The following is a 14,785-nucleotide window of genomic DNA, read 5'->3' on the forward strand; positions in this document are numbered from 1 at the left end:
GGTCTCTTGGCCCCCCCACAGTCTATTTATGGCAGATTCCCCTGCAGGACTCAGTCCTCAGGCCATACATGGAGTCCACTGGGTGAGGTTACCTCTACTCGTGTGTGTGTGTGTGTGTGTGAGAGCATGTGCACTAGCATGACTCTCAGTATTCTGTCACTCTGGAGTTGTTAGCTGAACAGGAAATTCAGAAAATTGGCACCTGTGGATTTCCAGTGACCAGCAGAAGTTCTTCATAGAGATTCCTTGGAATGTTTTTTTTTTTTTTTTTGGATTTGAACGCTATTGGAATTGTCAAATTTCTTCACGTCCATTGTATTGTTTTTTGTTAATTGTCCGCCATATCCAAATTTCCCCTCTCTTTCCTCCTTTCCAAATACCCTTTCCCTCCTCTCCCTCTCTCTTGCCCTTTCCCTCCCCCTTTTCCCTTCTTCCTGTCTTTCAACACCACTGTTATTTCTTTACATCCTTCGTTCATATGGATCAGCCTCCATTGGTTGAGTATGATGGACATCTGCTATTTCTTCACCTCTCATCATTCACAAACTGACCTGCACTTATTACAAAATACTCTTTAGAAACGGTTGCATTTGGACTAGTTGCCTTTGGTTTCTACCTAGGAACTTGGGAAGCTTTTCTAGGCACTAACCAGTAAGTACCGTTTCTATCTTCCCCTTTTTTTTCTTTTTTCTCTGTGTACATCTGTGTGTGGTAGCAGCCGTAAGCCCTCCGGCTGAGCCAGCTTTATTAAACCCCATGATAGCGTAATCCCCCTGTGATTCCTACCCACCCTGATCCACTCCTGCTGGACAATGGACAAGTTGGGAAGCATGCGTGTCTGTCGTCTGTGTCCTCTTACAGCTCAACAGGTATTTTTTAGCAATCTTCTGTGACTGTTTAATGTTCTGCAGATTCTTATGTAATGTCCTGCGTTTGGTGTTTGTTGTAAGATCTAGTATGGTCTGAGTTTGTATTGGAGTTGGTGACAGTAGAACTGGGTTTTCTACTGAAGCATCATAAAGAATAATGTCTGCTCGAAACCAGAGTTTAGAGAGGTGGAGAGGCATCATGGCACCTCTTGTCAAGTAAGATGCCTTCATCCGGTTGGATTTGGAAGACAGCATAGATGTATATGCTTGAGTAGTTAGCGGAATACAAATTGTGTCTAGTGGAGAAGTTGAAATAAATCTGAAATCTGTATTTCCACATTTTATTAATTATTTATTTACACATTTTAATTTATTGTATTTTCTTATGTATTATATTTACTTGTTTTCTTTATATATTTTTAAATATATCTAGAATATATTACAAGTTATTTGAGTAATATTCACCATATGCAAGAGTCAATATTTGAAGTGGATCAAAACCTTTTATTAAAGTTGTCCTAAAACCTAAAACCAAAATCTGTTTTTGTTTAGTACAAATTTCATTAACTTTTTTTTGATCCACCTCAAATGTTGACTAAATGTATTTTAGATCTCTCAACATGACATTATTTCATGTTTGTAAAGCAGTCACTGAAGTTAAGTTGTAGCTATTTTTGAAGCCATATCTAGAGACTTGGAAGTGACATTTTAGTAAGAACCCACCTTACAGCCTTTAGTCATATCCTAGCAACTGCATACAACACAAGTTTTGAATAAACATGTCAAATTTAGATTTTCTTCAGAATTTTGAAAGTCTAGTTAACAGTTTTGTTGTTTGATTTACATTGAGATTTATTAGCAAAATCAAAAGGTTGGAAAGTTGAATAGACCTTTTACTTGACACTGACATTTTGTCATGATATCATGAGATCCCTGCCCTGTTCTGTTGCTCATAAGCATGAAGGTTAGGACTTGCTGTGCCTTGAAGTGGTCTGAAGCTCATCTAGAATCAGCTGCTAACAGCAGGGGTCTGTGAGGTTCGTGCCAACATATGCCGCTATGTCTAATCCTGGCATCACATGTGTGTTTATGTTTGCGAAGTCCGAAGGTGCACTCAAAATCAACTGCTTCTGTGGTTGCTCAGATTAACACTACTGTAACAAGCAGTATTTGTTTTTTAAAAGTATTTTAATTATATTGTCACTGAGGTGAGATACTAATTACAGATTATTTTTGCTTACCCTTACCAAAAAGTAGTTTGGTAGATTGTGTTAGTATCATAGACTGTATAAAAACATGGACGTAGTGTCCGTGACGTCACTCGTAGACGTCACTCGTTTTTGAAGCTCAAAGTGTACAGAGCGGGCCGTTGCCATCTTGACAGTGCGTCACCACGCGACTCTCTCGGACAATTGAAAATGGGCAAAAACGAGAAGATATACAGAAGATGTATACTAGCGCTCTCTACCGTATAGCAATAAAAACACGGATTCTAGGAGCACAAGTATAGCTCAAATATATTTACATTTTTTGTAAGTATAAGTATACTTAAATGTCATTAAGTATATTTATGATGAGTACATAAAGACCATTTCTGAGAAGTAATAAAAAGTAAACTAAAAGTATACTTTCCTAATTTTTTTTTTTTGTTTAAAAGAAGTATACTAACAGTACACTTGTATAAACTTATTTTTCATATGGGTATGCATGATACTGTGAGGCAGTGCACAGATTGCCTTTCTCAGATTTTTTGGACTGTAGGCTCTGCAATATTTTGGGCTCCGATACATGCATCATGATCTGTGCTTCAGATGACATGCTAATATCCCAGAAGAATGAAGATTGGTCCAGCAGACCCTAAATATGAGACCGGCTAGATCTCCATAACCTCAGTGACTGAAACAGTACCCTGTCCTGAAGATGACCTCCTGCCTGCATGCACAGGTCTAGAGCCAGTGTTGGGCAATGTGCCTGAATGAAATGTCAATAAAGTATGGACAGTTCTGTTAAAAATTTGGGTTTTGTACTTGTTGTGTTTTTTTTTTTGGTGACTTAAGGATCAACTGGCTTCTTGTAACGTGAGCAGAGCTCATTTCTGTGTAAATTGCTCCATAAAACCATTCTTATGTGCATTATCCGTACATTTGTTCATTTAGCATGTTTTTTTCTAAAATGACTAAAACCGACAATATAGCTGTTTTTTTTTTACATATTATTTGAACACATTTGTTCCGCTCATGCTTCGTCAAGGGGAGCCATTATTGGTCAAGCCGTTTCTGAATATGGTTTGCTATTCTGGGAAAGTTCAAACTAGTTGAGCTCTACAGTGCACGTGTGCTGAAGAATAGACTAAAAGTGGACCTGCTGGATAATAGTATGCAATCTGCAATCTGCACAGTCACTGTGGTTATGAGGCTGGAAAGGGCACTGAGAAGCCCACATGCAGTACATGGCTCCATTTCTATTGTGTGTGTGAGGCCTGGAGCCAGACTGTGATATTGCAGCTGTTGAATTAGCTGCACCTGCCCTCTCTGTCAAAACAAACCGTCAGATATACTTTCAACACTTAACCCCTCGGTTTTCGTTTTGTATTTCTATATACTGCAATAAATGTTTCTTGGTACTTGTTACTGCTGTTCTTAAAGAAGTGATACACCAGGGTTTTTTTTTTATTTTTTTTATACATATTTGAGTATGGATGGAAGTTGTTTGCATAATAGGTTAAAGAGTATACTTCTAACAACTTGATTCATTAATTAATTCTATAACTATATAATGTACAGTAAAATCTGCAGAAAATCTGATTCCATAAAGATGATATATTCTGGATAATAAATTTGATGGGCTCAATCAGAAGTGAAGTGATATATAAAGTGTGTCACTTCAGTAAAAATTTACTTCGTTATTAGAGAAGGCGTTTTCTTTACCTAGGGAACAGTGTTTTGTGTCATTCTGATGCAGAATAGGGTGGACTATACTTCATGGCCAAAAATGAAAATGTGCTGAAAATTGCCTCAATTTGTTTCTGCATTGGAACACATTTGGAGAAATATAGCATTATCACTTTTTTTTTATTTTTTATTTTATTTAACCCATATTTTACCAGGAATAATCCCTTGAGATAAAAATCTCTTCTACCAGGGAGTCCTGGCCAAAATGGCAGCATACAAAATTTTACACAAAACACACTTTCTTACCAGTGGATCCTCTGCAGTGAATGGGTGCTGTCAGAATGAGAGTCCAAACAGCTGACAAAAACATCACAATAATCCACAAGTATTCCACACGACTCCAGTCAATCAATCGCTGCCTATGAAGTAAAAATCTGTGTGTATGTAAGAAACTTTTTCATGGTATTGAACTTCAAACTGTAGTTTTCAGCTAAAATACATGCTCTCTATCCATAATATTGCTTTCTCTAGTGAAAAGTCGTCTTGTCTGAGTCAGGAGAGAAATATGCACAGATCAAGCATTGTTTACAAAGCATTAAGACGCAGCTTTTCACTTCACAAGACATTAACTGCATGGACTGGTGTCATGTTTTACTTGTGGTTTTTTTTTTTTAAAGATTTTATTAGTACTGTCAAATGATTGATTGTGATTAATGGCATCCAAAATAAACGTTTTTGTTTACATCATATGTATGCATACTGTGTATATTTATGTGTGTGTGTATATTTATGTGTGTGTTTTTATGTATGTATGTATATATATATATATATACAGTACAGACCAAAAGTTTGGACATAATAAAAATGTTATTTTATTGAATATATATATATTATATATTAAACATTTATATACAATTTAAAATATAAGAATATGAATATTTAAATTTATAAGTAAATATTTTCAAAATATATACCGTATGTGTGCATTTATATATATATTTTACACAGTACAGACCAAAAGTTTGGACAAACCTTCTCATTCAAAGAGTTTTCTTTATTTTCATGACTATGAAAATTGTAGAGTCACACTGAAGGCATCAAGGGCTATTTGACCAAGAAGGAGAGTGATGGGGTGCTGCGCCAGATGACCTGGCCTCCACAGTCACCGGACCTGAACCCAATCGAGATGGTTTAGGGGTGAGCTGGACCGCAGACAGAAGGCAAAAGGGCCAACAAGTGCTAAGCCTCTCTCGGGGAACTCCTTCAAGACTGTTGGAAGACCATTTCAGGTGACTACCTCTTGAAGCTCATCAAGAGAATGCCAAGAGTGTGCAAAGCAGTAATCAAAGCAAAAGGTGGCTACTTTGAAGAACCTACAATATGACATATTTTCAGTTGTTTCACACTTTTTTGTTATGTATATAATTCCACATGTCTAAATTCATAGTTCTAATGCCTTCAGTGTGAATCTACAATTTTCATAGTCATGAAAATGAAGAATACTCTTTGAATGAGAAGGTGTGTCCAAACTTTTGGTCTGTACTGTGTAAAATATATATATAAATGCACACATACGGTATATATTTTGAAAATATTTACTTATAAATTTAAATATTCATATTCTTATATTTTAAATTGTATATAAATGTTTAATATATAATATATATTCAATAAAATAACATTTTTATTATACATGCATGTGTTTGTATTTATATATGCATAATAAATCTACACACATTATGTAAACACTTATTTTGTATGTGATCGTGAATAATCGTTTGACGGCACTAGTTTTATCAGCTGTTTGGACTGTCTTTATGATGACATAACTGTGTTATGTGGCGATAAATATTCTGTTCTGCACTTTGTAACTGTTTTGATTTGCATAAAAGCTATGCCTTGCTCCCATGTACAGTGCTCTCCATAAGTATTGGAACAGTAAAGACAAAATCGCTTTCTCTGCTGTGGAGTCAAGACATTTGCAAATATGATTAAAAGATGAATATGCGACAAAACTACAGAATGTATTATTAGGTCTTTCGACACATGCACGTTTTACCAAATAAAAAAGACACCACTTTTAGAGTTCATCCCACTATTTGGTGTGAGCATAGGTATTGGAACAGTTGAGTTTAAGGCAGATGTAAAAGATTAAAAGCTGATATTTAGTTGCAGATCCCTTGCATGTAATCGGAGCAGTGAGTCTGCAACCCATAGACATCACCAGACTCTTGGTCTTGTGCTTTGAAATGCTTTTCTCCCGCCTTTAATGCAGCCAGTTCCAACTGTTGCTTGTTTTGGGGAGTTTCTGTCTTTAGTCTCCTCTTCAGCTGGTGAAATTAATGTTCAATCAGATTTAAATCTGGAGATTGATTTTGGGCAATCTAAGACTTTACATTTCTTTGCCCTGATAAAGTCCTTGACTGAAGTGACAGGGGGTTTTGGGTCATTGTCCTGATCTAATAAGTGTTTTCTAAAGGGTTTGGTGGCATTTTCTTGAATATTGGTAGCCAAGATGATTTTTGTACCCTTCCAAATTTATTCTGCTACTGCCATCATACATGAAGTCATCATTAAAATGAAGAGGCCCTGTTCCATGACACCACCTCCCCCAAGCTTTACAGGATCTTAGGATCATTTGCAGTTCCTTTTTTCTCCACACTTTTTTTTCTCCATGCTTTCCAATCACTTAGATAAAGGTTCATCTTTGTCTCATTGGTCCATCAACTCAGTCCCAAAACTATACTGGCTCACCTTTGTGAAGAATCTTGCCTTTCTATTTTTGGTGCTGATCAGAGGTTTGCATCTTGCTGTGTAGCTTCTGTAATTCTGTGCCAAATTCTCCTGCAGACTGTAGATTGACAGAGCATCACCCAGATTTCTGGAGGTTGTTGGTGATTTTAAAGACATGTATTTCATGGTTCATTTTCACAGCTTTTATGATTATGGAGATCTAGAGAAACTCTAAAAGTGCTGATCTTCTTAACTGGTAAAACATCTTTGTGTTGAATCACCCAATAATAAAATGTTACATTCTGTAGTTTTGTCTCATATTCATCTTTTAATCATATTTACAGATTTATTGACTCTACAGCAAACAGAACAATTGTCTTTACTGTTCCAATACTTATGGAGGGCACTCTGTGTGTGTGTGTGTGTGTGTGTGTGTGTGTGTGTGTGTGTGTGTGCGCATTTATCATATAAGCTCTACAATGTGTCACCATTTGATTCAACTGTCTGAATATAATTCATCCATAAATCTCCCACTGGTATTGTCTGCAGCTCACAGTAGTCTGTCTTGGTCCTTTTGAGTTTTTTTCTCAGCTACAGTTTATAAGAAACTGACATTTCTCTGAATAGAAGTTGAATTTGTGTAGTGGATGCGGTTAGAGATGTTGTAGAGCTGTAGGGTAGTAAAGGTCTGCAAAGGCAGAATTAAACACCCATTTATCAACGGCAGTCAGTGCAGAAAGATTCTTTCTGTGTGCAGATGATGTAGTTATGGCATCTGCCAGCGGGGGCAAACTGGCCCATGCAATCAGACAAATTTAAAACTTGCTATAAATTTTAAACTTTGGCCAACTCCATCATTACAGACTTAATATGACACTTTCTTGTTATACTTAAGCTGTGTTCGACAAGTATGTCAGTGTGTGTCTGTAGTGATTTTTGGACGATGAGAGATTCAAGAATGTTTAATGCAGACGAGGAGTTAAGAGCACAGTTTTATGTATAACAGCTCAAATAAATTAACGATCAGAATGAATGCCTTGTGGATTTTTGTAATTATTTCCTGTTTTGAGCACGTGTTGATGTAAGATCAGCTATTTCCCATTACTGAGCCAAGAACAACTCCTTAACAAATTTCTTGGAGCCTGTGACTGATTCAGACTCTTTACAGCCTTATAAGAGCAGAGAATGTGATTTCTCACTGTTTGTAGACCTCAGAGCGCATGATGTGTTTAGACCGGAATACTAGTGTTCTGCATACTCACACTATCCACATACTGCTTAATCTAGTGTTTTTCCCTTAATAATTATACATATAAACACATGCAATCTTTTACACAATCTTTTTGTTTGTTTTTTTTACATGTATTTTATATATATTTTATATATCTTTTTAAATTCTGAGATTAATTTATTACCCCTTTATACAATTGATATTATTGATTCATTTAATTAATTGCATCTTGCTATGTTATATTAGATTATATTTGCATTTGTTTTTAATTTGAGATTAGATTTTTTTTTTAAATATTTATCTTTTCCTACATTTTATGTATTTTATAGTTATTGCGGTGAATGGTGTCTAGTTGTGTGTGTGTGTGTGTGTGTGTGTGTGTGTGTATATTTTTTTTTTTATAAAGTCAATTTGTTTTGAGACAATTCGATATTGTGTGATTTAATTCAATTATAGCCTTTTAAATATTCAAAAAATAAAATTGAGATTAATATTTGACTCTTTAAGAAAAAAATACTCTGTACTAGTTCATGTTGTATGATTATCATTCATTTGGTGTATGGGGTGGTGCATTTCTTATCCTTTATTACAGATAATGTATGATTAGTTAAGTAAAGCACATCCAGTTATATTGTATAATTTGTTTTACATTTTTATTTAATCTGTTAATATGAGTTTTTTTGCACTTATAACTTATAATTAACTCAGTAAATGGGTTCCATTTGTCTTTGAAATATGAATATTTGGCTTGTTTTAATATATATATATATATATATATATATATATATAATATAAAATTGGCAGTCAAGTAAAATAAGGCAAGATCATGTCACTGCTCATTCATTTGTTATAAAGTTTGAATCAAGCACGTTTGGATAATGTGTTGCCTCATGCATTGTTGATCGGTTATGTATTTCACGTTTTGCTAAAGTAGGCTCTCCTACACCATGGTTCAGAAACGTGCAAAGACTTTTGAGAAGAGGAATAAATGAAGGGTATAGGAATAATCAAATGCTTTTTAAGGAGAGAGATGTTTGAATGGAAGACAGAATGATGAGACATATGGAGAATAATTTTCAATCCAGGACTGTATGTCTTTCTGGGAGCTCAGCCTGTAGTGTTTGAGACGGTTGGAGATCCACACCTGACTCGTGTCTGTAAGGTATGTTCGACTGCTTGTTCTCACAGCTCAGTCTGTAGTTCAGCAGTAATTTAAACAAACCTTGTGCTGCCAGTGAGCTCTCCTTGTCCTAATAAAGGCAGAAGATGAAGACCAGAGCGACTGGAGAATGTAGTCTGAATTAACTCCTCCTCCAGGCTGTGCTGCGACTGCGGCTTGAATGTACGAACAGAGTTTTTACAAGATTCCATGAGTGATTAGACCATTTTTCTACTATCACTGACATCTCATATTTCCATAACGGAATACGCTTTATTGCTTTTGATAACATAAGTTTGCATTGGGAATGGGAAATTGGGTGACTGTTGGACTCATTGAAAGCATAATATATGTCTTTTTTTATAATGTGACTACCTAAAAAGCTGAATGATAATATAAAGTTGAACTGAATTAAAAATTACATTTGGAAGTAAAAAGACTGAAATAGTATTTTGTTTTTAAATGTACCCATCACTCTGTTTTTTTGACAACTTTCAGAAGTATGTCTGCATGCAAACATTATAGGCCTATTTGTGTATGGGAATATATACTATATAGCAAATCTCAACTACTTGATTGTTTGTATCGCCACGTAACATGAACATATATGATTTAGTTTTAATCTCCTAAATGTGACTAAGTCAGTAAGGTATGAAAATATGATAAGCATTATCATGATTTTCTGTAAAACCACTTTGAAACATGGTGTATTTTGGAAAGTGCTGTACAAATAAATTTGAATTTAGTTCATATGAACAGTTCTTTAAAAGAGAAAATGTCCTTCTATTTCTCTTTTTTTTGTAGCTTAGGAGATAATGGATAAAATTCCATCAGATAAATAAAAAGACACAATTTGAGCAGCAGTGCCTGTTATGCACTTTGTGACATTTGTCTTTTATACATCAGTTCACACTTGTTTCTCTTGCATACCTGCACAGTGCAGGGCTTTACAGCGATCTGAAGGGCTCATGCAGATAAATGTCAAGGTAACAGCAGTGTGCCTCTGTTTGAGCGTGGAGTGTTTAGTGATCTCTAGCTTAGGTCCATGCATTTGATGTTTTTGTGCGATGCCTGTTCTAATGGGGAACTTCCCACAATGCTTTGATGTGGTTCACGGCTCAACTTTGTCTCATGGAAACAAGATTGTTGCTTGGCAATGGCGCTAGGAGTTCCTTCTTGAGTGATGAATGCATGAAATCAATCACAGATTTGAACGTGCCTTCATTGTGATGTCATAGACTACAGTTTTTGCTATTTACATTTCGCATCGTTGAAGTATGTAAATTAGAAGCGTTGTAAATGACAATCATGTTTAAAATGAGTTCAATATAAACCTTTATGGTTACTCATTGCAATATTGAAAAATTTAGGAAAAACCGTAGTATTGTTTTTTTTATATATATATATTTAAATATAATTATTTCTTGTGATATTAAAGCTGGATTTTTAACATCACTACTCTAGTCTTCTGTGTAACATGATCCTTTATCATATGGTGATCTGCTGCTCAAGAAACATTATTTCTTATTATCAGTGTTGAACACACTTGTACTGTTTTTAATATTTTTGTTTGAAAAGAAAATTTAGAAGAACGTTGTTGATTTGTAATCTTTTGTCACGTTGTCTTTACTGTCAGTTTTGATCAATTTAATGTGCTGAATTGAATGTGCATTTTGTCTTTGACCTCAAACTTGTATGTCTAGTTTGTTTTTGTCCATTTGTACTGCATTGTCCTCTTGTTATTTTATATTGTTGTAAAATCTGTGTTAAACAGGGTATTTTGGTGTGTATGTTTATTTGACCTAACACACACAGCCCTGTGTAACCAGCTTCTAACCTCTAAATTACCAGAATAGACTAGTCATAACTCCTTGGCTTACTGGAAGCCTTGAGTCTTGTTATTTGTGCTTCAAATGTAGTCTCTAATTCTGCAGTCAGCTCAGGTAAATAATAGATATCTCCTTCATGACATCACCTACTTCATAATAACTACTTCAAAATCGTGTTTGCATTGCGTTTATCATACAGTTTGTGTAGTAGAATAAGCTAAGGGAAAAGAAAAGCTAGAGGCATGACTTCCAGGAGTGAAAGGAATATGATAGATGAGCGAGGGAGTGTGGTGAAGCAGAGAGCACATGCACAGCAGAGCTGGATAAACATAAGTTAAACACACCCTCTTGAGGCCTCTCAGCCAATCACATCACACATTGCCTTATTAAGGGCAGCAGTTCTTGAGTGGTCCAGTAAGACAGGACAGAAAGATGGACATGTTTGCATGTGCATGTGCTTGGCTTTTCTTAAAAACACAGCAGACTAATTTTCTTTTTCTAGAGCTATGATATTTGATCATGAAAGTGTCTGTTTTATTTGTATTAAGCTGTACCTTTTCAAGACAAATGAGATGACAAATGTACCATTTAAAGCAGGTCTGTTGTTATAGAGCTAGCTATAAACATGATAACATGCCCCGTCTGAGTTTTCCATGTTGTTTAGTGAGCCCCAAAAGACCTTTGGCTATCAGTGCCTCCCTCTAGTGCACACTATGACAAAGTCAACTTGTTATAATACTTTCACACCAATTTGTGGTGTTTTGCTATGTTCTATTGGCATATGCCTGTGTGTTTCAATAAATGGGCTTGCTATATTCTGTGTGGTTGGTCTTTCATTCTGTCGGTCTGAAGGGATGTTCATGCTAACAGTGATTTGCAGTAACATAGTTGCCGGCAGTCCATTTTAAACATGATCCAGATGCAGCTGGATACAGCTGTTGACCGGGAATCAGTGTTATTTTAGAGATACTGTATTATATACTATTATCATTTGTATTAATAGTTAAAATTGTTTTGTTTTTTTTAGCAAACAATAACAACACTGGCAGAAATGTTAGCAACTAAAAAACTTTCAAAAGGCATAATTTTTCTTTTGAGAATTTTCAAAAATATTCTAAACATTGCCATTTAAAACTACCAGTCAATTTGATTGATTACATATTAATGTTAATACCACAAAAATCAAGTATTGTAATGCATGTAATGTAATGTCGTATGTAATTACAGCATGGAGCAACAGTTCGATGCTAACCAGCTAAACCTTAACCTCTTTGGCAACACAGCAGAAGTAGAACCCAGAACTCTGTGCTCATAGCGGTTGGCATAAAAACTCAAAATTACATGGAAGATAGCTTTTATATTGTTTAGCAGTCCTTTAGTGTGCATTATAAGAATACACCATTTTCTTAATAACGCATCTTCAAAAAAAAAAAGGCAAATAAATGATAATCTTTGTTAAAGTAAAAGAAGTTTAAGGCATGTCAGACCTAATTAAAGACCTTCATCTTTGCATCACCGAGTATTTGTGACTCCAGGATTGCTGACGCGTGTGTGTTTAGTGTGTGTAAATGTAGGAGCACTCATGTCATAAGTCCAGGAATCCACTGTGCTCCCACAATCCACTTTTATCATCCAGGCTAATTTCTGCCTGTAATCAGATTACTGCCTTAGCACCCCTCTCTCTCTGTCTCTCTCTCTCTTTCACTCTCTCTACCACCCTCCCGTGTGTTTGCTTTAGCCCTCCAGTTTTGCTTCAGTGCATTTCCATCACGTTGAGTCCGTCCGTGGCGATCTCTTTCTTCATCTGTCTGAGCCTGTGATTAGGTCTGTCGGCCCTTTCCCTCTCTTTCCTCCGTTTTCTACTTTCCTTTTCATTCCAACATGTTCCAAAACCAGTGGATTACTAACTATCTCAACCACGTCACTCAGTGTAGTCAAGGTAAGTCTTTTCCTGGTTACTGTTACCAGACAGTGAGTTTGATTGATGGGGATCTGAGAAAAAGTGGTTACCGGGTCATTGATTGAATAGTTATTGTAATATAAAGGAACATGAACTGTTCGACGGCATGTTTGTCGGCTTTGTTTATATAAATTTAATATTGTGTGAAAATGGTCATACAAGCCAGAAGTAACTCTTGTTCTGTTGAAGATTGATTAATTGACCTGAAGAAGTCTGAATACTTGTGGTGCGCTAAAGGTTGCTGTGAACTTCAGAAGTGATTAGTGATAGTCCTGCCAGACTAATTTTTAAATTGTCTGTATCAGCTGATGACTCTTGCCAAATGAATCAATGTGGTGATTGAGTCAGTTCAGAAAATCTGTAGACAATGTCCGTGTCGTCTTGTGAGATCTGTGGATATAAAGTATGCATTAATATTTTTTTTTTCTTTTCTTTTTTTTTTGGGACAGATGAGGAAATAATGTGTAAAGTAAATGTTCAGTTTAATTCAGAAATGTGTAATATTTATATGATATCATTATTTTGTATGCACATGTTATATATATATATATATATATATATATATATATATATATACACATATATATATATATATATATATATATATATATATATATACACATATATATACATACATACATACGGTACAGACCAAAAGTTTGGAAACATTACTATTTTTAAGGTTTTTGAAAGAAGTTTCTTCTGCTCATCAAGCCTGCATTTATTTGATCAAAAACACAGAAAAAACAGTAATATTGTGAAATATTATTACAACTTAAAAAAATAGTTTTCTATTTGAAAATACTTAAAGAAATAATTAATTTCTGTGATGCAAAGCTGAATTTTCAGCATCATTACTCCAGCCTTCAGTGTCACATGTAACATCCAGTCTATCACATGATCATTTAGAAATCATTTTAATATTCTGATTTATTATGAGTGTTGGAAACAGTTCTGCTGTCTAATATATTTGATGAATAAAAGGTTAAAAAAGAACTGCAAAATTCAGCTTTGCATCACAGAAATAAATGATAATTTAAAGTGTAATAAATTTAAAAACAATTATTTTAAATTGTAATAATATATCACAATATTAAATTTTTTTTTCTGTATTTTTGATCAAATAAATGCAGGCTTGATGAGCAGAAGAAACTTCTTTCAAAAACATTAAAAATAGTAATGTTTCCAAACTTTTGGTCTGTGTGTGTGTGTGTGTGTGTATGTATGTCGACATAAAGCATTGAGGGAAAAATGTATTCCTTTTTTTTAAATCAACATTTAACACATGCATTGTTGTTGACTTCAAAAGGTTAATAGTTGACAAGCACAATTAAACAGAATATAAATGAACACACATATAATTACACATGTATTCATATGCAAGCAGGGTTGCATTAATGCATTCTGTTCAAAATACTGTTTTTTTTTTGTTTTTTTTTGTTCTTATTGATTCCTGCACAAAATATATCACCATTTCCATAAAAATGTTGAGTAGCACAACTGTTTAGAACAACTGTTCAAATGTTCCTAATAAATGTTTCTTGAGCAGCAAATTATCATATAATAATTATATCATCCCTGAAGACTGGAGTAAAGATTCTGAAAATGTAGCTTTGCCATCATAGGAACAAATTAGGCCTTCACCATAAAACATGTGAAAACAGAAAAGTCATTTCAAATTGTAATAATATTTTACAATATTACTATTTTTTTTTACTGCATTTTTATTTTGTAATAAATGCAGCCTCTGTGTGCATAAGAGCCTTTGACATCATGCTCATCAGATAGTAGCAGTATTAACACCAGCCATCGAAAAACTTATCAGTCAGTCACCAAACTTAAATCAGGTCTCATTGAAGTGGAACAGTAATGGTCTTTATGTGTGTTTAATTTTTGTGACCTTTAACTTTATCTCTCCATTCCAGCTGCCAAAGTTGATTTAATGTTGAATCTGTAGTGCCTGCAGATGTCACACTGAAATGATCCCAGACTCTGTGTGTCAACACTGTGTTAATGTGCTAATGTCAGGTCGTGATAATTGCTGTTTTGCTGTCTACACATCAGATCATAAAATCCTTCACCCAAACCTTGTGTGAAAGTGGTTTACTGGACG

At 34.8% G+C, this 14,785-nt stretch overlaps 1 protein-coding gene across 7 annotated transcripts in view; it reads left to right on the plus strand.

Annotated features, from left to right (window-relative positions):
• The first annotated feature begins 405 nt into the window (after positions 1-405).
• Positions 406-14,785, plus strand: part of svilb (supervillin b) — a 49,764-nt gene continuing 35,384 nt past the window's right edge. For 3 of the 7 annotated variants that reach the window (XM_059501230.1, XM_059501228.1, XM_059501229.1), the window contains exon 1: positions 12,494-12,651. In XM_059501230.1, coding sequence (XP_059357213.1) covers positions 12,594-12,651 — 58 coding nt within the window. In that variant the 5' untranslated portion in view covers positions 12,494-12,593. Of the gene's footprint in view, positions 652-12,493; positions 12,652-14,785 lie in introns of those variants that run through there. The other 4 variants (XM_059501232.1, XM_059501233.1, XM_059501231.1 and 1 more) reach the window with 2 other exon arrangements.

Source organism: Carassius carassius, chromosome 20, assembly GCF_963082965.1.
Source record: "Carassius carassius chromosome 20, fCarCar2.1, whole genome shotgun sequence".
NCBI lineage: Eukaryota > Metazoa > Chordata > Actinopteri > Cypriniformes > Cyprinidae > Carassius > Carassius carassius.